Source organism: Typopeltis vanoorti, chromosome 3 (genome assembly GCF_054136105.1).
Source record: "Typopeltis vanoorti isolate ZY-2024b chromosome 3, IOZ_Tvanoo_1.0, whole genome shotgun sequence".
NCBI classification, from domain to species: Eukaryota; Metazoa; Arthropoda; class Arachnida; order Uropygi; family Thelyphonidae; genus Typopeltis; species Typopeltis vanoorti.
This window is the reverse complement of record NC_143551.1, coordinates 101,883,613-101,908,290: the sequence shown is the minus strand read 5'-3', so window position 1 is coordinate 101,908,290 and position 24,678 is coordinate 101,883,613. Positions and strand designations below refer to the sequence as shown.

At 36.8% G+C, this 24,678-nt stretch overlaps 1 protein-coding gene across 1 annotated transcript in view; it reads left to right on the top strand.

Moving 5' to 3' along the window:
• Positions 1-24,678, top strand: part of LOC150108428 (histone lysine demethylase PHF8-like) — a 391,806-nt gene that overhangs the window by 6,265 nt on the left and 360,863 nt on the right. Inside the window, exon 2 of the mRNA XM_090415841.1 lies at positions 21,197-21,282. Coding sequence (XP_090271967.1) covers positions 21,197-21,282 — 86 coding nt within the window. The remainder of the gene's footprint in view (positions 1-21,196; positions 21,283-24,678) is intronic.

Sequence of the window (24,678 nt, the reverse complement as noted above, 5' to 3'; positions counted from 1 at the left end):
TCAACGAAATCTTAACAAATATGGCTGCATTAAGATTCTTAAGCTTTGTGAAACGCTTATAACCAGAGGTCCCACTTTACATTCCAGGCCACTTAGAGGGCGCTCCACCTAGATAGGACTTTAGTGTCACCCACGTGGTTGGGCTTAGTATTGTGTGTTTGTAATCTCATGAGGTGTCTCAGTGACTGAGACAAAATATAGGAAGTATTAAATTCTGTTTTAATCCTTTCTGAGTGTTGCATACAATCCATTAAGCCTCCAACATGACATCCTCACAGCACTTAAGCCTCTACACACAGACAAATTAGATGCATCCCATGTAAATATCATCAATTAGAATAAACGAATCATTTGCTACTCAGCACTATTTTTAGTGAAGATGGCAAATTGAGTGTGGAAATAGATAACAGATTAAGGAAAGCTGATATACTAGGCAGTCAGCTATGTCAATTTATATAGAAGAGAGAGAAAAGTTCATCAGAACACTAAAGCAGTTATAAACATCACAGTGTTCAAACCAATTGTTATTAATTGATCCAAGAGCTGGTTAGAAATAAGACATTTGGTCTAATACTGGAGACTACAGATTTGGGAGTTCTGAAAAAATTAGATAAGTAACCAAAAGGCATCAGTGGCACAGTGATTTTAAAAATGATGATATTCAAAAGGAACTTGACATTGTTATCATTCTGGAATGTGTGAACAGAACTAATCTCAGGTAGTATGGTCACTTAAAGAGAATGAGAAAAGAATGGTTAGCCAAAGAGGTATTTGAGAAAAAGACCCAGAAGATGACCATGATCTTGGTGGATTGATGCAGTAAGAAGTGTTCTAGAAAATCATAATATAAGAGGTGATTAATTTGGGAGAAGATTGTTAATTGGAAGTTGGTAGTAATGTGAACTTTTTATGTAGTACTATTGTAGCATCCTGTATACCCCCCCCCCCCCCGAGGATACATATCAGGAGTCTGCTTATGTGATATTCTATTCCCATAATAATTATCTGCCTGTTCTTTGAACTAATCTGTAGTGCATTTACATGTTGATCTCTATCTCACACTGGATTGCTCTAATGCTTTTCCTCCCATGACATGCTGCCTTACAGCAGAGGATGGCAACAATTTGCCATCTTTTCCTCCCATGACATGCTGCCCTACAGCAGAGGATGGCAAGAAAGGATGGCCCTACAGCAGAGCTTCTGCTTTCATGTTTTTATTTTTTTTTAATGCAAATCACACTCATGAAGGTTGTAAAACCAGTCATATATTTAAGTGTATAACTAAGAGCTATACCCTGGAAACTTGTACAAGCCAAATGTTGACTTTTTCTAGCCACTTCATCCTACAGGTGATGGAATTCTTCTCCTACATAAAGACATCTCTCCACACCTGCAGCTGGGAACCCATGACTTATTGATTGAATAACATGCTATTAGTCTTTACCAACTACACCTCCTCTTCCCTCAAAATACGATAGCTTTACATTTTATTCCTGTAATGTATCTCTCCATCAACCAAGTCTTAGAAATATTTATCATTTTTGGGCCAGTCATACTAATGAATACCAAAAGCTTCCCCGGCCTTATTTTTGATGCTTGTTCATGTTGACTGGAGAATGGATATGTTAACTGCTCAGCCATACAGCTGACTGTGTCCTCTTGGGGGGGTGGGGGGATATCGGATACTGTGATTAAACTACACAGTTGAGTTTATATCATTACTAGCTTCTAATCAACAATTTTCTTCCAAAATAATCTGCATTCATCAAGTCTCCATTATTGTCAGAACTTTTCACTTTTTGAAGGCAGGCACTACGAACTGCATCATTCTTTCATTCCTCCTACATGTCTTTTTCCTGCCTCTCTTGCTAACTTTTCTCTTCTGTTTTGTTGAAATGATTAGATTAGATTATCTCTGCTTTTAGGTTTTTGAATGTTACACATTGTCAAGTCCTTTTTAATAACTTTACTTGCTTTTTGTATAATTCTGTCCCTTTTCACATGTGTTCAGTCCAAGAATTTTTTCTTAGAAATCTCATATCTTTGATTTGTAGTCTTGGAACAGTTACTTTATTCCTAACCCAACTTTCAGATCAGTAAGCTAAAATTGAGTTGAAGACAGTCTTATATACTGTAGTTTATTGTTTTGGCTAATAGGCCTGATAATCCATATAAATTTGTTCAGCTAGCTTCCTGGTCATACCAGCTTTGCTTATTCTATTATCTAATTCACAAAATTTCAGTATATAAACTGCATAACTACCGAAGAGCAAACTGTTTTATTAACTGCAAATTCTGAACTAGTTTCATATACTGTCATAGTATACTTCTTCAAGAGAGTGCATGCTCAAGCTAACTCTAATGTTTACTATGATTGCAGAAGTATAATGCAGCAGTATACAAAAGTAGTCAAGAATTTGCAGCTATTAGATGTTCTATAGACTCCATTAAGAAATAATTGATGTGTTCCATTTTCTTGCCTGTTTTCATAATTATTGTCCTTTTATTGCTGATTTTTGCACCATATTTGTTATTGCAGTTATTTGATTTAGTTAAAGAGTTATGATGACTTGTAGAGGATTTAGTTAGAAATATAACATCTTCACTGAAAGAGTACAAAGCTATACCAAAACAATTCAGAGAAACATAAAAACACTCAACATGATCAAGGGTAAGGATGAAAAGGTGCTAACTGAAGATGATGAAATAATGCAAAGATGGGTGCAACTGAAAAACTGCTGATCACCTTTTTCATTATATTCCCTCGACAATGTTTTCTTTTTTATGCTCTTGCTTTATGAGGGTGGTCTGAAAAGTTCTTGGCCTCGACCATAGATGGCAACACTATGGGCAAGATTTTTGTTTTCTAAGTTAGTACATCTGCCATAAGCATCCATGTGAAATTGCAAGTCATTCTATCAAGTATTTTGTTTTATACATCTGTCTGAAGCAAAAGTGTTGTCTGTATCCCTTGAAATGGATAAAATTGAGTGTCTTGTGGTTATAAAATTCTTTGTAAAAGACAGTTGAATGCCAAAAGAAATTCATTCGAAGTTCATAAAAGTTTATGGGCACTCTTCTCCTTCGTTTTCGACAATCAAGAAATGGTTATTAAACAACTTAAATTCACAATGTATACTAGAATATAAATTAAACTTTAATATATATTTCCAATATTTCGGCAATGTCACATTGCCATCTTCATTGGAACTTAAGATAAAGACACGTGCATGCAGGCACTATACACAGCACATGAGGACGAAGTGAGGAAGATACCGTTCCTAAAGTCCTGCTGGTGCCCCCTAGCGGGGTGGGCACCATCAGGACTTTAGAAACTATATTAAGTATTCTTAGCCGTTCGGCTGAAGTTCTCCTGATGTATATTTCCCAAATTTGGGGCAGTCTCATGCATCCAATTTTGTTGAGGTTTCTATGGATACACGCCATAGAATAAGGTGGAAGAAATCCAGCCACAGTAATACGCTGCAGCAAGTTCAAATTTGAAAGACTATTAATGGAATCAGCCTCAGCACTGAGAAACATGCCAAACCTCAATAAATTTGGATGCATGAGACTGCCCCAAATTTGGGAAACATACATCAGGAGAACTTCAGCCCAACAGCCAAGAATACCTAATAATCGTGAGTGTGATATTTTTGTCTAACTTCAGAATGAAGAAAATAGGGATATGACAAGAAACGGCGAGGTTGTACCAGAGAATTGTGAGAGTGTGAATGTAGAAAGTGTGAATGATAGTATTAATGGTTTTACAGAGAATAAAAAAGATGAGATAGATGCAATGAGTGAGATTGCGATGTTGAATGGTGAGCTACAAAGGGCAAAACAGCAGCTAGAGCATATGAGCAAAAGTCGACTGATTGAACCAGCCAATAATAAAAAGTATGACAGGAAAATTAGGCGTATGAGTGTGAACATGAACAAAATGAAGGATAGAGCACTGTGTGGAGACTCGTTAGTACGAGGTGTGTTAGTAGAGGATTTGACAAAATCGTACCAATCTGGTGCGACCATGAAGGATGTAACTGAGTCTATTAGAGAGCAAAAGGAAAGGGTGAAAGAAATGAATGTTGTGGCAGGTACGAATGATTTGAAAGGAGATAAAATGGAAATGATAGAAGACCTGAATGAGTTGTTTGAGGTAGCAAAAGAAAAGAGTGAGAGAGTTAGAATGATTAGTCTTTTGCCACGGTATGACAGTGAAATGTTTAAAAGGATGGCCATAATTGCGAACGACTTTATGCGTGGGTTATGTATGACGAGTGGTGTGGAATTTGTGGATGTGTGGAGTGAGTTCGATGGGAGAAAGGATCTATATAAGATGGATGGCTTGCTTTTGAATGGTTACAGTGTAAGGAGACTTGAGAAAGTGTTGCTGAATGTAGTGGATGTGCAAATTCAGGGAAACTAGATTTACTAAAGAGGGGAGGGTGGATATACAGTCCTTAGGGAGGCAGTTGAATGTATGAATGAATATAATATGCCCAAGCGAATAAGTACAACAAATCAGAGTGGGATAGTTAATATAAGGCATCAAGATAGGGTTGGGGACTAATGAGGGTCTTAAATTCATGTACACTAATACTAGGAGTATTAGGAACAAGAAGGAAGAGTTTTTGGCCATATCTATTCCAGACCACAGGTTATTGGTATTAGTGAAACATGGCTGACTGTAGATGATATAGCTAGTGGGATTGAATGTGATGGATATAGTGTGTTCAGGAATGACAGGGAGAATAAAATGGTGGAGGAGTATTGTTGATGATAGCTGATGAGCTACAGCCAAGGAGAATAGAAGTTGAATTGCAGGATAGAGAAAAGAGCACATTTGAGGCCATTTGGTGTGAGATTGTGGCTAGCAGAACTAAATATACAATTGGGTGCTGCTATAGATCAGATGATGGAAAAGATGGTGGTGACAGTATGCATAAGCAAATAGAAGAAATGAGATGAAGGAGGGTGATTATTATGGGAGATTTCAACTATGGTCGCATTGATTGGAATGAGGAGAGGACACACGGGAGGAAGGATTTGTAAGACAGGGTACATATGGAATTATCGGGCTGGAAAGTATGACAAGCTTAGGAGTTTGATTGGTTCAGTGCCATGGCATGTACAACTACAAGGACTAGAAGTTGATAGTGCATGGGAGGCAGTTAAGAAGTGTTCGCATGAAGCAATGGCTGACTGTATACCTAGAGTCCGAATATTAAATCAAGTAGGGGTTAAATGGATGAATAACACCATTAAGCTTGAGCTGCAAAAAAAGAAACAACTGTGGAGAGAATTTAAGGAGAAAGGTGACCGGCAGGCACATGAACGGTATAAAGCGCAGGCCAGAAGGGTAACGAGTGTGGTAAGAAAAGCAAAAAAAGGATTACGAAAGAACATTGGCCATGCAGACTAACGAGAATCCTAAACATTTTTTTAGATATGTAGCAAGTAAAAGGAAAAATGTACATGGCAGAATGATTTTAAAGAATGCCGATGGTAGGGAGGTAACTGAATCAGTTGAGATAGTTGAGTTACTGAGTGAGCACTTTGCAAGTATATATCAACCAGGTGACATTGCAGAAACGAATAAACCAGTAGATTATACGGGAATTGTGGTGAACGAGGTGGAGGTGAGTAGTCTATTGCATAACCTCAATGTCAATACATCCGTGGGATTGGATGGTATACCAGCTCGTGTCGTACGAGAAGCAGCTAAAGAATTGTCAGTACCCTTGACCATTTTGTTTAATTTGAGTCTTGGGTCTGGGTTAGTCCCGAGCGGGTGGAAAGAGGGGGAAAATAGTTCCACTGCATAAAGGTGGTTCCAAGACTGCTGTTGTAAATTACCGACCGATTAGCATATCAGGAATCATTGTCAAAGTCTTAGAGAAATTAGTCAAGAAAAGAATACACGATTGGATAGATGAAAATGGGATATTGTATGGGGGACAACATGGTTTTGTGAAGGGTTGATCATGCCTCAGTAACTTGCTCACATTTTATAACACAGTGACGGCTGAACCGGATAGGGGGTAATGGGTTTACAGTGATACTACTGGACCTTGCCAAGGCCTTTGACAGGATACCACATGGAACCCTAATCAGTAAAATGGAGCAGATGGGGATAGATATAAGGTTGGTGAGATGGATAGGAGGATGGTTGAAGGAGAGATACTAGAGAGTGGTTTATTCAGGAGTGGAGTCCATAAGACGGCTTTTGACTAGTGGTGTGCCGCAGGGCTCTGTTCTTGGACCACTGCTTTTCAATTTGTTCATCAATGATATAGGAAAGGATTTGAGAGGAAGTGTTCACTTGTTTGCTGATGATGCAAAGTTGGGTAGAGCAATTGTTAGTGCACAGGATATCAAAATTTTACAGGATGATTTGGATAATTTGGAGGACTGGGCTAGGAAAATGGATGTCAATTTAATGTGGCAAAGTGTAAGGTTATGCACTTTTGGGTGAAAAGAATAGCAGCAGTATATCGCATTGGTGGAACCGTACTCCAGGAGATTGATGAGGCCAGGGATTTGGGTGTGTTGGTGGTTAGTGGATTGAAGTTTAGGGGGAACATTGCAAAAGTGACTAAATCAGCTCATCAAATCACTTGGCTTCTGAAAAATACTTTAACATGCAGAGACAAACAAGTTGTTGTTCCTCTGTATCGAGCCTTGATAAGACTCCATCTGGACTCTTATCAAGAGTGGTGCCCATAACTGAGCACATATAATGTGCCCAGTTATGGGCACCAGGGTTTCTTCATGATGGGGAGGAAGTGGAGAGGATCCAGAGACGAGTGACCAAGATGATAGCAGGTCTGAGGAATGAACCTTATGAGAATAGGTTGAAGATTTGTGGGTTGCAGAGATTGGACGATAGGTAAAGGAGGGGTGATATGATTGAGACATTCAAATTACTGAAGGGTTTCTATAAGATTGATCCAGAAGATATTTTTGAAAATATGACTGGTGGTGGGTGGACTAGGGGCCATGCATGGAAGCTGGGCAACCTTGTGGTTGACAAGGGTGTTAGAGCTAGTTTTTTTACTTGGTGAGTGGTGAATGAGCGGAATAAGCTTCCAGAGTCTGTTGTGGGTGCTACGACCGTGAATGAGTTCAAGGCAAGGTATGATAGATACTGTGTTAATGTCGAATAGTTGTTCTTGACATGATGTTAGGGCCTCCCTCGATGCGTCTGTCGACTCCTTGGAGTTGCCCGGAACAACAACAACAACAATAATAATAATAATAGCCCGCTAGGGTGCACCATCAGGACTTTAGGAAAAACGGTAGCTTCCTCATTTGCTGTGTGTAGTGCCTGTGTGTACGTCTTTATCTTAAGTTCCCATGAAGATGGCAACGTGACATTGCCGAAATATTGGAAATATATATTAAAGTTTAATTTAATTTATATTCTAGTATACGTTGTGAATTCTTTAAGTTATTTAATAATCATGTATAACCAACGTATAAGCCTTTCTACAAGAATTAAAAAATGGGCTGCGAGTTTAAAAGTGGCCCTACTAGCCTTGAAGATGATCCATATGAAGGACGGCAAAAAAGTGTAACAACACCAGAAATCATTGATCAAGTGCACGATATGGTATTGGATGACCAACGAGTCAAAGTGCACGAAATAGGTATTTCAAAAGAACGTGTAGGATATATTTTGCATGAAGAATTGCAAATGAAAAAGAAAAAGCTTTATGCATGATGTGTGCAGTGATTGCTCATGGCAGATCAAAAACGCCCTTGCATGAAAATCTCTGAACAGTGCTTAGAGCATTTTTACAAGAATAAAACTAATTTTGTGCATTGATTTATTACTATGGATGAAACTCGGATTCACCATTACACACCAGAATCCAATCAGCAGGTCAAAACAGTGGACAGAAGCCGGTTGTTCAGCTCCAAAGAAGCCAAACTCGGTTCCATCAGCAGGAAAGGTCATGGCATCGGTGTTTTGGGGTGCTAAAGGCATTTTGTTTATTAATTATCTTGAAAAGGGTAAAACAACCAGGGAATATTATTCCGATCTTTTAACCAGACTAGATGAAAAAATTCATGAGAAAAGACCCGGTTTGCAGAAGAAAAAAAATCATCTTTCATCAGGACAATGCACTTGCCCACAAAGGTGTTTTGGGAATGGGGAAAATTAAGGGATCTGCACTATGAATTGTTGAAACATCCACCCTATTCCCCAGATTTGTCTCCCTCTGACTTCTATCTCTCCCAAAACTAAAACTCTTCCTCGGTCAGCATTTTTCTTCGAATGAAGAGGTAATTGCACCTGTAGAGGTATTTTGCAGATCTTACTATGAACCACTACAGGGATGGGATAATGGTGCTGGAACATCGCTAGAATAAATGTATTAGGCTTAAGGGAAATGATGTTGAAGAAATAAGAATAATTTTGAAATTATAAATTTGTTTTTCCATTGTTAGGTTGAGAACTGTTCAGACCACCCTCGTATATATCGGTATCTTTATATCTCTAATAGTTCACTTTTTCTTCTTTGCTCAGTGCTTGTAAAATTTCTTAGGTATTTGATTAATTTTGGCATCTTACATTGTTTCTGGTCTTTAAAGCCTTTTCAAATTCTGACTTTAAGAGATGGGGGGGGGGGAATGGACTTTCTCATTTTCCTCTACCCATCTTTCTTCCTAGAGGAACGATTTATCTAATATGCCAAAATTGATAAAATATGTGAAGAAATTTTACGAGCACTGGGCAAAGAAGCAAAAAGTGAACCATTAGAGATATAAATAAAGTTATGTATAAAGATAAAGAGATATAAAGCAAGAGCATAAAAAAAAAAAAAGAAAACATTGTTGAGGGAATATAAAGAAAAAGGTGATCACCATACTCTTGATCAGTACAAAGTACAAGAAGTAGGGTGACTAGTATGGTAAGAAAGCCAAATCAGATTTTGAGAGAAAATTAACAAAGCAGGCGAAACTAAATCCTAAAGAGTTTTTTGTTATTTTTCTTAATTTCAAAAAATTACTACAGTAGAATGACTTTAAACGATGCTGATGGTAGAAGGCGACAGAGGCAAAAGAAATAGTGGAAATGCTAAGTGATCATTTAGGTGGAGAAATTAGAGTTGCTGATGTAACAGAGATGCATATTAAAAAATGAGGTAGATGAACAGGAAGTGTTCAGCATATTGAAATATATCAATGTAAATACAGCAGTGAGACTGGATGGAATGTCAGCCTGTGTACTATATGAATGTGAAAGAGAATTAGCATTGCTTCTGATGAAGTTATTCAATCAAGTGTCAGTTCTGTCAAGGTTCCAGGAGAGTGGAAAGAGGTTAAGATAGTTCCTTTACATGAAGGTCACCACAAGGCAAAAGTAGCAAACTATAGACCAATTAATTTATCAGGAGTGGTTGTTAATGTATTGGAAAAGTTGGTTGAAGGTAAAATCCAACAGTGGATGGATAGTGATGCAATACTCTGTAGTGGGCAGCATGGCTTTGTAAAGGATAGTAATTTATTCACATTTTATAATCAAGTGACAGTGGAATTGGATAAGGAAATGGCTACACCATGATACTGCTGGATTTTGCTAGGATATGTGACAGAATAACACATGGAAAACTATTTTTAAAAATTGAGCAAATGGGAATGGATATGAAGCTAGTTACATGGATAGAGGGTTGGCTTATGACAGACACCATAGAATAGTATGTGGTGGAGAGTGGAATCTAGAAGAATGAGGATGACTAGTGGGATACCTTGGAGTTTTGTACTAGGGCCACTACTCTCTAATTTGTATACCAATGATAGAGGGAAGGATTTAAGGGGGGGGTATATTTAGTTGTTTGCTGATGATGCAAAACTGTGCAGTGCAATAGTTGATAAAGGATGTAGATATCCTACAGGATGATTTAAATAAATTGACATTGTGGGCAAAGGATAATGATTGTCTATTTAATGTTGCACAATGTAAGGTTATGCACTTCAGGTTGAAAAATCATATTTCAACCTGAAGGTGAAATATATGATTGTATCATATTGATGGTAGTGGACTGCTGGAAATTGATTGAGGCTAGGGACTTGGGAATAATGGTGGACAGAGAGTTGAAGTTCAGAGGGCATATTGCAAATGTTGGTAAAATAACTCAAAGGATTACTTGGATGTTGAAAAACACTCCGACAATTGAAGATAGAGAAGTTATTATCTCTGAGCATTTTGACTACTGTGTACATATTTGGTCACCTGGGTTTCTTGAGGAGCAGGAGGTAATAGAGAGGTTTCAGAGTTGAATGACTGAGCTGGTGACAGGTTTGGGGAATGCTCCCATAGAAGGATATGTTGAAGGTGTGTGAGTTACAAAGTTTAGTTGATAGGCAGAAAAGAGAAGAAAATAAGAGCTTATAAGATATTAAAGGAGTTTTATAAAATCGATGTGAAGGAAAATTTTCAATATATGACAAATAGTTAATGAACTAGGGATCATCCATGGAAAAGTGTGGTTAGTAAGGGTATATGGACTAATTTTTTTGTACAAATGGGTGGAATGGATTGCCAGAATTAGTTGTAAGTTCCCTGACAGTGAATGAGTTTAAAGAGAAGTATGATAGGTTGTGTGTGTATAATAGTTATTTTGGGTCACTAGACTCCTTAATGGAGATATACAACTGGAGAAATTCCAAAAGATTTTGAACAAAGCATTATCTTAATAATTCAAAAAAAAAAAAAAAAGTTGAGCACACGCATGTGAAGGTCACTGAATGTTAATTCTGCTATCCCACAGTCTTAAAATCTTAACTAGAATTATCTCCTACCATATCAAAAGGATATGACAGGAGAGTGGCTTCATGGGGAAATAGAGAGACGAGGGAAGGTATATTAACTTTTCGATTGATTGTAAAATAAGGCATGTAGAATATCACACCTATACTCATCACAATCATTGATATAGAAAAAACTTTTGAAAACCTTGACTGGAATATCATGTTCAAAGCTCTGAAAAATCTGAAGATAGATTACAATGACAGAAGACTAATATATCAACTATATAAAAATCAAATGGCAGTCATGGGAAAGACTGAAATAAGAAACAGCATTAGACAAAAGGATGTGGACACCCACCACTACTTTTTTAATATTTACATCAAGGAGACTGAAAGAATTAAAAAAAAAAAAATCAATTATTGAATAAAAATTAATGATAGGCTCAGTAGTACAGTAAGTGTGACAGCTGACACTGCATTAATAGCAGAAAGCAGAAAAAAAAAAAAAAAAAACTACAAGAATCATTTGTAGAGACGAATACTCTTCTAAATGAATGCAAGATGAAACACAGTGAGAAAAAAAAGTATTGAAATATACTGAGAGCAGATTATAAATATCTCATTAGAAGTCTGTGTGTAAAGGAACTCATGTTAGAGGCTTAATGGAGTGGCTTTCAGGCCATGCTTTGGATACAGCTCATAGAATCAATTGAAAAATGACCACTATGCTCCATCACAGTTAATATAGAGTAGAAAGATTGTTTTTAGAATCTGTAACTACTCTCAGAAATCAGCTTAATTTGAATAAATATGGTTGTATTAAACTTTCTAGAGAAACACTAATACTTTGAGGTCCCACTTTACATCCTGGGCCACCAAGCGGTGCCCCACCTAATTATCGACTCTTTTGTCCACATGTTTCACTTAGTTTTGTGTTGCCTGTGTGTGTGTGTGTGTGTGTGTGTGTGTGTGTGTGTGTGTGTGTGTGTGTGTGTGTGTGTGTGTCACATATTGTACTCCTCCCTGATGATGTCTCAGTAACTGAGATAAAATATTGGAAGAATTAAATATTATTTTTAATCCTTTCATGTTAGAGGCTTAATAGCCTCTGAAATGAGAATCTAAATAAAAGGGAAAAGACTAATGCAAATAGAAGAATTTGCCTATCTAGGAAGTTTCATTAACATTAGATTGAAGAAATAGAAGTGATGTGAGAATAAGAATAGCCCTATCAAAAAAGGATATTTAATAAAAAAATAACACTATAAACATCAAAGAATATGTCACTGAGAATAAAGAGGCAGTTTATTACAAGCTTTGTCTGGAGTGTAGCCCTCTACAGATCACAGACATGAACTCTGCAAAAAATCAAGAGAGAAAGCTACAAATAAAAAGCTATTATGGTGAAGATAATGAATGAAATATAAATTGTGGAAAGTTTGAATAATTGTGAAGTTTTCAGAGATGGTTTTAATTGGGAGGATGAATGGCAAGCAATAGTGGGTAGCTTGCAGAGAGAGATAGACGAGCTGAAAGAGGAGGTGGAATGTCTAGGAAATAAATGAGGTGTGAAAGATGAGATTAAGCGAATGGAAAAGATTAATGCAAGGTGAATCACAGTAGGAATGAGAGAGGGTTGGGGATGATAGAAGAGGAGAGAATAGAAACAGTAGAAGAGAGAGAGAATGAGAAGAATGCAAGGGAGTGCTAGAACTAGGGATAGTGAGATGCCAGGACGGCAGGTAAGTAGGGGAATGCAGAAAGTGTTAGAGGAGAGAGAGAGAGAGAGTGAGGGATGCAGATGATCAATCAAGGAACATAGTGGTAAGAGTGTGATGTATGGATACTGGATAATCTGTGGTGTGCAAGATAGGATGCCAGAGGAGTGTTTGCCTGGAAGAATGATAGGAAGTGTGGCAATTAAGCGGGAGTGAAGGGATGGATGAGATAATTGTGATGGTGAGCATGAATGACTTGAGAGGCAGTGTAAATCGGGTGGTGAGAGATCTGAGATTCATGCTTCAGGTTGTACAGAAGAAAACTCAGAGAGGAAAGATTGTGTGTGTGTGTGTGTGTGTGTGTGTGTGTGTGTGTGTGTGTGTGTGTGTGTGTGTGTGTGTGTGTGTGTGTGTGTGTGTGTGTGTGTGTGTGTGTGTGTGTTGCCCAGGTATGATAATGATGAGCTGAGTAGAAGAGCATTAATAATGGATAGCATGATAGCCAGATGTGTAAGAAGAGAGAGGCTTGGAGGGCATTTGAGGACAGAAAGGAACTGTGTGCGAGAGACCACTTTCATTTGAATTAGGAAGGATGTAGGCATCTGGAGAGATTACTGTTCTCTGAACAAGTTGGTGGGTCAATGAAGGGAAACTAGAGTTATCAGGATGGGTGGTAGCAGGGATGACCTCTTGTGGGAATAGGTGCTTTTGAGAAGGAAGACTACATCGGGTGATGCTGAATCCGGTGGAGTCTGGAGGGGGATAATGATAGGTATAGAAACAGTCACATTTTTATTCTTTATACTAATGCCAGGAGTATTCAGAATAAAGGAGATGAATTGGTGGCACTGTTAGCATTAGCCTGTCTGAAGATTATTGGGATCTCTGAGATGTGGTTGATGGAAGATGATATAATAACAGGAATAGGAGTAGCAGGGTACAGCATTTTTCGACAGGATAGGAAGGGAAAATGCAGTGGTGGAGCACACTTATCATAAGCAGTAATGGCTTATGTCCTCTCAGAGCATAGGCTCTTTGGAGGTCAGTGACACTAATGGTTTTTGAAAGCATATGGTGAGAGGTAGAGGTGGACAAGATGGGATATTTAGTGGGGTATTGCTAGAAGCCAAGGAGCACAAAGGGTGAGGAACAGGAGATGTTTAGGCAGTCTATCTTGTCAAGTGCAAAAAGAATGATTGTTATAGGAGATTTTAACTACAGCAGTATAAGTTGGGAGGAGGAAAATGCATGCAGTAATAGGGGAATGGAATTTCTAGAATTCTTGGGTGACAATTGTCTTAGGCAACATGCAATAGAAGGAACACGAGGGTCGAGAGTTTGGATTTGGATAGCATCAGAAGAGCTGATTATAACTGAGATGGCATCTCTTCCCCCAGTTGGAGAGAGTGACCATGTGGTTTTAATTTGGAAGTTGAATAGAATGCAGGAGTATCAAAGAGAAGGGAATGTATGTGGAATTATAAGGCGAGTGATTATAATAATCTTAGATATCAACTTGGAGACGCACCCGGAAGTAGTCAGCTCTTCCCGGGGCAGAGCTGACTACTACCGGGTGCATCCCCAGGTGGCGGATCGGAGAACAGCCTTCAGGTATGGAGGCTAGCTGCGATATAAGCAGAGCCATCTGGCGAATAAGCAGCCGTGGACCAACAGCGACTGAGCTATCAGGGCATGGGGGAGCTGAAGTGGCAACTCTGTCTCACTTAAAACCTCACAAAGCCCAATGACAACTAGGTGACATGGCGAGTAGTGCCGCCATTAAATAAGTACCTGCTGGGGTCACTGCCCCTGACATTGGGAAGCAGCATTGTCAGTACTGACACAAGGTTGAAGCCAAATGATGATGGAAAAGCTTGTGAGCAGAGATTTGCAGATGACAATATGATTATATTGTGTACATCTGTAATACTGTGGAGCAGAAAGCAAACGGGAAAACTACTGCTCTACCTTATCTCCATAACAACCACCATGGCGGGCAAACCCTTACAATTGGCCCCAAGTTCCCGGCATCCCTTAAATGGGACAGGGGTGCGAAGAATCTCCGGGCTCAAAATGGTGTCCACTTTTAAAATTGCAACTTGGAATGGCAGAACTCTGTATGAAGCTGGCAAATTAAGAAATGCCACAAGAGAAATGAATAGGCTGGGAATCCGGATTTTGGGAATTTGCGAGACAAGATGGCCAGGATCTGGAAAGTGTCAACAAGATAATACAACAATGTATTACTCTGGGAATGATGAGAACAAACATCGACATGGTGTAGCTGTAATAGTAGATGAAGAAATCAATAAATCAGTACTAAATTGGATTCCATTTTCTGAAAGGATAATGCTATTACAACTTAAGGGAAACCCTGTTAACGTAAATATCATCCAAGCTTATGCACCTACAGCTGACAAAAGTGAAGATGATGTTGAAGAGTTTTATGAACACCTAAAAGAGATTAAAAACCTAACAAAGAAACATGATATAAACATAGTGATGGGTGACTTTAATGCAAAAGTAGGAAGAGGGGGTGATGGAGAAATTGTTGGCGAACATGGCTTAGGCACCAGAAATGACAGAGGAGATCGCCTAGTCCAGTTCTGTCAGGAAGAAGATCTAACAATAGCAAATACCTGGTTTAAACTTCCACCCAGAAGACTGTATACTTGGAAATCGCCTCAAGATAACCAACATAACATTGTCCGAAATCAAATTGATTATATACTGATAAATAAAAGATTCCACAGTAGTATAAAGAGTGCAAAGACTTATCCTAGAGCAGATATCTCATCAGACCACAATCCCATAGTTGCAGAAGTACGTCTTAGATTAAAATCAGCTAAAAAATCACAAAAGAAGAAAAAAGAAAATTGATGTAGAAAAACTGAAAGACCCGAACATAAATAAAAGTGCCAAGACACAGCTTAACCTGCGATTACAACAGATTAACATAGAAGAAAATAAAAGTGTGGAATCTCTTTGGAATAGCTTAAAGAATGCCATCGTAACAACAAGTATTGAAGAAGTAGGTTATGTGAATAATATAAAACAACAGGAATGGATGACAGATGAGATTCTTTCTCTTATTGATACAAGAAGAATGTACAAAAACAAAGACCTAGCCAGGTATACAGAAACACATAACATCATCAAGAAAAAAATAAAAGAAGCCAAGGAAAATTGGATGAAAAATTTATGTACGGAAATTGAACTGCTTCAGAAGAAACATGATAATTTCAATCTGTATAAGAAAATCAACGAAATTTCCGGGAAACTGAGGAAAAAAGCAAATAGTGTCTCTAAGAGACGAAATGGAAAAATAGTTCTAGAAGAAGAGAATAAAGCACAGATTTGGATAAAATATGTAACAGAACTTTTCAATGATACTAGACAGAAGCCTATAAATATAAAAGATAACATTCAAGGACCAGCAATCATGAAATGTGAAATAGAGAATGCTATACAAACAAGTAAAACAGGAAAAGCCAGTGGACCAGATGGTGTGCAAACAGAATTTTTAAAATTAATAGAACCAGATAAGATCAAACTTCTTGAAAAACTATTTAATGAAATATATGAAAGTGATGAATTTCCATCAGATTGGCTCAAATCTACATTTATCACTATCCCAAAGAAACCCAAAGTGAATTCCTGTGGTGATTTCCGACTTATTAGTCTAATGAGCCAAACATTAAAAATATTTTTGAAAGTAATTCAGAATCTCATTTATAGAAAAAGTGAAGAAACTCTAAGTGAAACACAATTCGGCTTTCGGAACGGTTTTGGTACTAGAGAGGCCCTTTTCTGTACCCAAATATTGATACAAAAATGCATAGAAAAACAGAAATCTGTCTTTATGTGTTTCATAGATTTTGAAAAAGCATTTGACAAAGTCAGACACACTAACTTAATAGAAATCCTTCAACAAACAAGGCTAGATGAACAAGACATAAGACTAATAACAAATCTGTATTGGAATCAGTCAGCTACTGTTCAATTAGACAACATTACCACCAGTGATATTAACATCAAAAGAGGAGTGAAACAAGGATGTGTGCTCTCACCACTCCTGTTCAACATATACACAGAGGTAATCTTTAAAAAAGCATTGGAAGAATGCCCAGAGGGAATCACAATAAATGGAAAGATTGTTAACAACCTACGATATGCAGATGACACCGTGCTAATTGCAGATAACATTATGGATCTCCAAAAACTCATTGACAGAGTATACATAGAAAGCCAAAGAATGGGAATAAATATAAACATCAACAAGACAAAATACATGATCATCAGCAAACATCCAGCCTCATCAATGAAACTGACACTCAATGGGAAAAATATTGATCAAGTGTCAAGATATAAATATCTTGGTTGTTGGCTTAATGAACGGTGGGATCCAGAAATAGATATAAAGACAAGGATTGAAGTTGCACGGCAGTCCTTCATGAAAATGAGAACACTATTCTGCAATAAAGACCTAAACATGGAAGTCAGATGCCGAATGCTGAAATGTTACGTGTGGTCTATTCTGCTCTATGGAGTTGAAACATGGACATAGAAGGCGACAACCATCAAGAAAATCGAAGCCTTTGAGATGTGGCTATACAGAAGAATGCTAAAGATATCATGGACAGAAAAAATTACCAATGAAGATGTCTTAAAATCCATTGGCAAAGCTAAACATCTTGTACAAATAATCAAGAAACGAAAAACATCATATCTTGGCCACATCATGAGAAACAGCAAATACCAACTTCTACAAACTATTTTGGTAGGAAGAATTGATGGCAAAGGAACTAGAGGAAGAAAAAGAATATCATGGTTTGACAACATCAAGACGTGGACAGGAAAGAGCAGTGCACAACTGCTCAGATTAGCACAAGAGCGCAGTTTGTTCGCCAAGATGGTCGCTGACCTTCGATAGAAGATAGCACAATAATAATAAGAAGATATCAACTTGGGGCAGTTCCATGGAGGGAGGAATTGGAAGGGCAAGATATCATTAGTGCTTGGGAAATTGTGAAGGAATATTTGTTAGCAGCAATAGTAAGCTGTATTCCATTAGTGAAGAAGAGGACACAATTTGGTGTAAAGTGGATGACAAACAATATCAAACAGGAACTGCAGGTTAAAAAGAGGTTATGGAAGAGATATAAGGAGGGGGTGGAGAGCAGATGCATGATGAATATAAGACTCAGGCCAGGAGAGTGACTAGTATGGTAAGGAAGGTAAAACTGGAATATGTGAAGAGATTGGCCCTAAGATCCAAAGAAAATCCTAGGGAATTTTTAGCTATGTGGCCAGTAAGAGGAGAAATGATTGTGGAAGAATGACATTGTGGGATAAAAATGGGAATAGAGTGACTGATGCAGAGGACATAGCAGAGTTGTTCACTGAACACTTTATCGGTCTTTCATCCTGGAGAAGTAGGTTTTAATAATAGATGGATGGGGCAGGTTTGAGATTTAGAGGTGCAAGAGGAGAGTGTGCTTCAAATACTGAGTACCCTGGATGTCAATAAAGCTATGGGACTGGATGGAATTTCACCACAGGTTTTGAGAGAATGTGCTAAAGAACTGATGGCTCCATTGACCTGGCTTTTCAATAAAAGTCTTACTATGAGAAAGGTACCCAAGGAATGGAAGGAAGGTAAGATAGTGCTGTTGGATAAGGGCAGTAGCAGACTGGAAGTCAAATTATAGACCAGTATATGTTTCATCAGTAGTTGTTAAGATCTTGGAGAAATTAGTAAGGGCCATATACAGCATTGGGATGAGGGTAATGTTATCTGTGAGAGTCAACATGGATTTGTTAAGGGACGCTCTTACTTTAGTAATATGATTGCCTTTTATAATAACGAGACGAGCGGTTGATGAGGGAAAGGCATATTCTGCTGTTTTTTTGGATTTTGCGAAGGCATTTGACAGGGTGCCACATGATAAGTTGATATTTAAGTTGCATCATATGGGTTCAGATGTCAGGTTAGTTAACTGGATTCAAGATCAGAGAGTTATGTATGGCGGGGCAATATCAAGGAGACAGAAGGTTACAAGTGGGGTCCCACAGGGCTCAGTACTGGGACCTGTATTGTTTAACCTTTATATCAATGACATTGTCAGTGGACTGCAGGGGAATATTCAGTTGTTTGCAGAAGTGAAGCTAGGAAGTAATAGTGCAGATGTAGCAATCCTGCAAGAGGATTTGAATAAACTGGGCAAATGAATGGAGTGTTCAGTTTAATGCAGCAAAATGTAGTTTTGAAGTTTAGAATATATCGATGAGAAGCTGCATACTCTGTTCGAGGAGCTGTACTGGAGAAGTAGGGGGAGACGAGATCTTTGGGGGGGGATGATTAATAGAAACCTGAAATTCGAGGACCATATTGCAAAGGTGGTTGAAGGTAACCCAGAGGATTGCTGCAATACTGGAGAAGGATGCTGACCTGCAGAGATATGAGTTGTCATTCTATTGTATAAAGATCAGACCACACTTGGACTATTGTTCTCAAATTTGGTCCCCCAGGATTTGAAGGGGATAAATTAACTGTGTAAAGGACATAGAGGCAGATAACAAAGTTGGTTTCAGGACTGTACAATGTTAGTTATGAGGATTTGCTGAGCAAATGTGGACTGCAGAGTTTGGTAGATAGAAGAAAGGTGATATGATTGAGACTTTTAAACTATTGAGGAGTAGTTACAGGGTTGACACTGGGGAGTTCTTTTGCTTGGTAGAACACAGGGGAAGAAATAAGGACAAGGAGCCATCCCTGAAAGTTATGAAAGGAAGATGTGAGCAAGATGGTGAGGAGTGGTTTCTTTGCATGGAGAGTGGTTGAACCATGGATTTAATTGCCTGATAGTAGTGACCACATGAATGGTCAATAAGTTCAAGGAGTGGTATGATAGACTTTGCGTTTTCTAGGATGGACCTCCCATGATGTGTCTTTTGACTCCATGGAGGCTTGAATAATAATAATAAAAGCATATTAATGGAAAGAAACTATGACTGGATACCTAAGACACTTAGATTGGACTACAAATTTGATTGAGGGAATGGAGGAGGAAAGGCCTGGTAGTCAGAGAACAAGAACTTGGTACATGAATGACTTCAGAAATTGATGAAGTTTAAAGTGGGTTTGCAGTTGGACTGTAAAAGAATATGAAGCAACTGCAGTCAATAATTTTATAGCTTTGTGCAATTGTAGTAATGATGAATACTAGCTCAGTCAATGCCATCCATGGAAGTGCTCATGAAAAAGACAAGAAGGTGAAACAAACTGGCTGAGAGATGGTAGTATTGAGCATGAGAGAGATTATTGAGCATCCAAATTGGTCTCTCCATTGGCATCAAGAATTTTGGATCAATTTTTGGTTTATCACTTCCAAATAGTTGCTTTAATATAGGTGAGTAAATTGACATGCTTATAAAAAATTAAGGACAGAACTGAAGCTTACGTGAAATAAATTTATTAGCTATAAATTTTTCACTTATGTATCATAGGCACCCTCATACTAAGACTTATCGAGGGAGGGCACCTACTCTACAACTTTCTGTCTCCACACTGAACCGCCACTACCATCATCATCTACACCAATGCCATTTACTGTCCACCACCACTAGTATTTTTTGTCTGTAAATTCTATGTTGTGTGTTCTGAAGACTGATTTGTCTGTGTGTAGGATGAAAAACCAGTTTCTAGGAGGGAAAAAACCCTGCTACCCCCATATGAGATCAGCTCTCACCTTCAATTGAAAAAAAAAATCGATATTCCTCTCCTCACAATGAGAATCGAACATAGGCCTTTTCCAGTTGAAAGGTGCAACGTACCATTGTTCTTCCAGTTGCACTATATTTTCCTAAAACATTTCTGTATGTTTGGTATTCATTTTCTGTTGTGTTTCCTTTTATAAATTGATAACAGATATATCTGACACAAAAAATTAAAAGCTGTTTCTTTACTGTATATAGTTTAAATGTCTTTAAATATCTTTTATGACTGCAGTTATGTTATTCTTTTCTTTCATTTATAAAACATATGCATCTGGCCTTTTTTTTTAAAAAATGTTGAATTAGAACAAGCACTATGAACTTGAAAACTTCTCATAAACAGATTACTAATGTTTACACAAAAATTATATTCCATTTTTCTGTACAGATATGCATAAACAGAAATTCTAGCTTCACAGTGCAGAAAAACATTGTTGCAGGCTGACCTGATGTAAAATTTAAGAGAAAATATAAAATTAAATAAAACAAAATATGTTTTGAAGTTCAAATTACTTTTGGAATTGTTAATATACTAGGACATTTATTCTTTTTCATGTTCTTCTAGAAATAGTTTGGGTATAATGGCGTATCATTTATTAGCATGATAAACTGTAAAATAATTCCATTTATTATATATTTTTAGTTTCTGACAAAATAATTTTGAAATTGCTGTTTGCACCGTAATGAAAATATGCAGAATCTGTCAATCTGGGGGCCAACTGTTGCAGTTATGAATTTTTAGTTTACAAATTAAGGAATACTAGTTTGCATATTAAGAGAAAAGTTTTAAGAAAATTTATCAAATGATTATATATCGTTAATTATTTATATGTTATGTTTTTAAGGAGAATTTAAAAAAAATCATATTAAATGCATTCTACACATTATATTATAATATAATATTACATATTATATATTATACTACATATTATATTTTCTAGTTGTGTCAATGTTAAGGAACATGAAGCTTCAGATATTGACAGATACCATTGCTCTCAATGTCAGTACATCCACGGTCCTTCCATTTGTAAGTTTTGGTATTTAGATTATGTGTGTGCATGGGCATGAATCATTGATTTTATTGTAATCATCACAATCTTTATGTTATTAATCTCTAACCATGCTTGTGAAATACTTAAGTAATTTATGGTTTAAATCGGTGATTCATTATGTTTTTGAATAGATAGTGTTTAGATTCTTTTCAGACAAAGTATTTTCTTAGAAGTGGTTAAATTGGGTCCATTAAACAATATTTCAAATTAATATTTGAATTAATACACTGCCTTTTGGTTTAGGTCTTTCCAAACCAAACTCTGGAAAGACTTTCTTTCAAACCAAATCCTGTTTATGTCATGAAGAACCTTTATAAATGCTTTTCAAGTGAAGATGATAGTTTTATACAGAGGTGTCAGATATAAAAGACTATGTAGATCAGATTAACTATCCATCATAACATTAATTAGGTTTCTAATTAATGTTATGATGGATAGCCTGTCATGGCCAAATTATTTGGCTGTGACAGGCTATTTAGCCAAACACATTAAGAGAAATAAGAGATGTTATTCTTTTCAGTAAGGAACTCTTGTATAAATCATGTTTATACAAGATATGTGATTATACAAGATATTAATCATGTTTATACAAGATATATGTTTATACTTATAATACCCTTTCTTACTATAGTTACTTAGTCAGTAACTATACAGACTAAGCACTCCTAAAAGCTGATCTTTAATCGTGGACTGTTGGTAGTACTTCCAGTATCATCCCACAAAAATTGGCTAATGAAACTGCATATGGCAGTTTCCTAAGCCACTGTTCGCATTGTTCAACTGATCTTCTGTTCCTGCCACTTGAATGAAATGCAGTGACTTTTAAGGGCTAATTTGCCTTTCAGTTTAATATGCTGTTGGAAAGAAGAAATATCATTCATAAGAATAACAGAAATGTAGAGTATATTAAGCTTGACTAATAATTTTTGGTTTCATTTTTAGCATTTTTTTTTTTTCCATTTTTAGAATTAAACTTTTTTAAGTGGGTCTCAAATTTTCTAGTTAGACTTTTCAACAATGCAAACAGCTTTCAAATCCAGATTTATTGACTTCACAGTTTTGATTTTTTTTTTTTTTTTTTTTTTTTTTTTTTTTTTTTTTTATTATTTCAAATTAATTTTTCAGAGGATTGTTTATAAGAAATATTTCTAAAAATTTTCACTGGCCTGTTAAAATTATTCTTTATGTATAACTGTAGTTACAGCTATAAGTATGCATAAGGATTTTTATTCAATATAATGGTCTGCAAGAAATGCAGTTAAAATTAATGAGTGCTGTTTTTTAAGAGAGTAGTTTCAATTTTCTTTAGGCATATCACCATAAATTAGCTCCCAAAAAGATTGAATGGTGGTTATTTGTTATTTATTATTTGATCAAATAATCCACGAGGTTGTTGATGAAAACGCAGCTTCCTGATTTCCTGATACAACATGATAGGCTGTGTTCGAATCTCGCATAATCATGGATATTTTTAAATCTGCACTGGAGCTTTGAATTAATAGAAAGCTTCCAGATTGCAGGTGTGTCTTTATTTTTTTTTTTTTTTTAATATATATTATTATTGGCCAGCATGGTTGGCCGAGTGGTTAGTGTATCTGCTCTCCAGCCAAAAGGCCGTGGGTTCGAAACCCGCTGTGGGCATGGGTGTTTGTGACTGTGAAAATACCAGTAGTGGTGGTCAGTGGTAGATGGTGTTGGCGTAGATGATGAAGGTAGTTACGGTTGGTCGAGTGGTAGAGACGGAAGCTTGTGTAGATGACCTCCCTCTATGAGTCTTTGGACTCCCTGGAGGTGTTATGTAATAATAATAACAATAATTTATTCATTCATCACCAGGCTAGTCACCTGACATGGAGAACAATTCTGCTTTTAAGCTGACAGAAAAAGTTAATCGAAAGGAATCTGTGGAAAACGACCCTGAAATAGAAAAGATAAAATGGACAAAATATAATACTTATAGCAAACTGGAATGTGAGAGGAATAGCATATAAAGAAATAGAATTAGACCAAATATTAAATGAAAGAAATTTTCAAATAGCAGTAATCACTGAAACAAAAAAGAAATTAAAAGGAACCATGAGAACCGAAAATTTTATTGTAATAAATAGTGCAGTTGATACTATATATTTAAAAAAAAGCGCAAGCAGGAGTTATGATTTGGATTCAAAACTCCCTTTCAAAACAGTTAAAACATTATAAATTATGGAATGAAAGAATAATAGAAGCTAGAATAAAAATAGATAGAGGTTATTTAACAATAATCGGTTTATATTGCCGGCCAGGTTGGCCGAGTGGTTAGTGTATCTACTCTCCAGCCAGAAGGCTGCGGGCTCGAATCCTGCCATGGGCATGGATGTTTGTGATTGTCTGTGAAAATAATAGTGATGGTGGTGGACAGTAGATGGCGTTGGTGTAGATGAGGTTGAGTGGTGGAGAGTTGTAGATTAGGTGCCCTCTCTCGATGAGTCTTTGGACTCCCTGGAGGTGTCAAATAATAGTAATAATAATATGCCCGAGAAGAGAACAGGATAATATTGAATTTTATAATCAGTTACAAAATATATGTAATAAAATAAATAAAATACAAGCTATTAGGAAAAAGAAAACCAGGACGTCCTCTTAAAAGATTCCACGATGACTTCTACGGCTGGAACAGGCCACTCTAGGCCTAAATGTTTGATAGGCATGATGAATTTGTTCATTCATTTTTTTTTTAAATATATTTTTATTTTGTTTTTATTTTTAGAAGTTGTAATAAAGGCTGTTTAGTTCACATGAAGTTATCTGTGAATACTTAATACATAGTGATTCTGTTGGTTGGAGATATACTTGCATTCACTTCCTTTTTTTTTTTGGAAATGGATTCTGTGAAAGCTGTATACACATTGTTGGAAATTCAACTTTTGTGATCAGGATTTCTGAATTATGTATTGCAGCCACTGTAAAATTTTTATGCTTCTATATTTTAGCTTTCTTGGTCATATATTATTTACTCCAACTGTCTTGCCATATTTCACATTTCTCATAGCTTTTATTATTATTATTTACCTCTAGTAGTTCAGTATATTCATGACTGCATTCCTCCTACATATTTTGCATTGCTTTTTGAGCAGCAAGAAGAAATATTGCATTGATAGTTATTCATCATACCGTTTAACATATAAGCACAATGTATAAACTGCAGTGCAAAGCACAATACCACAAGAACAAAATAAATAAGCTTGTATATTAAGCTATTATTAAAATTACAAAAGTCAGGAAACTCCAAATCCAGAAAATTATGAACAAGATGGGAGAGGTGAGGTGATGCTCTGTCTGACTGGAAACTGTTCCTTCAGAGAAGTGATGCAAAGCAGTGTTGCCCACCTTTC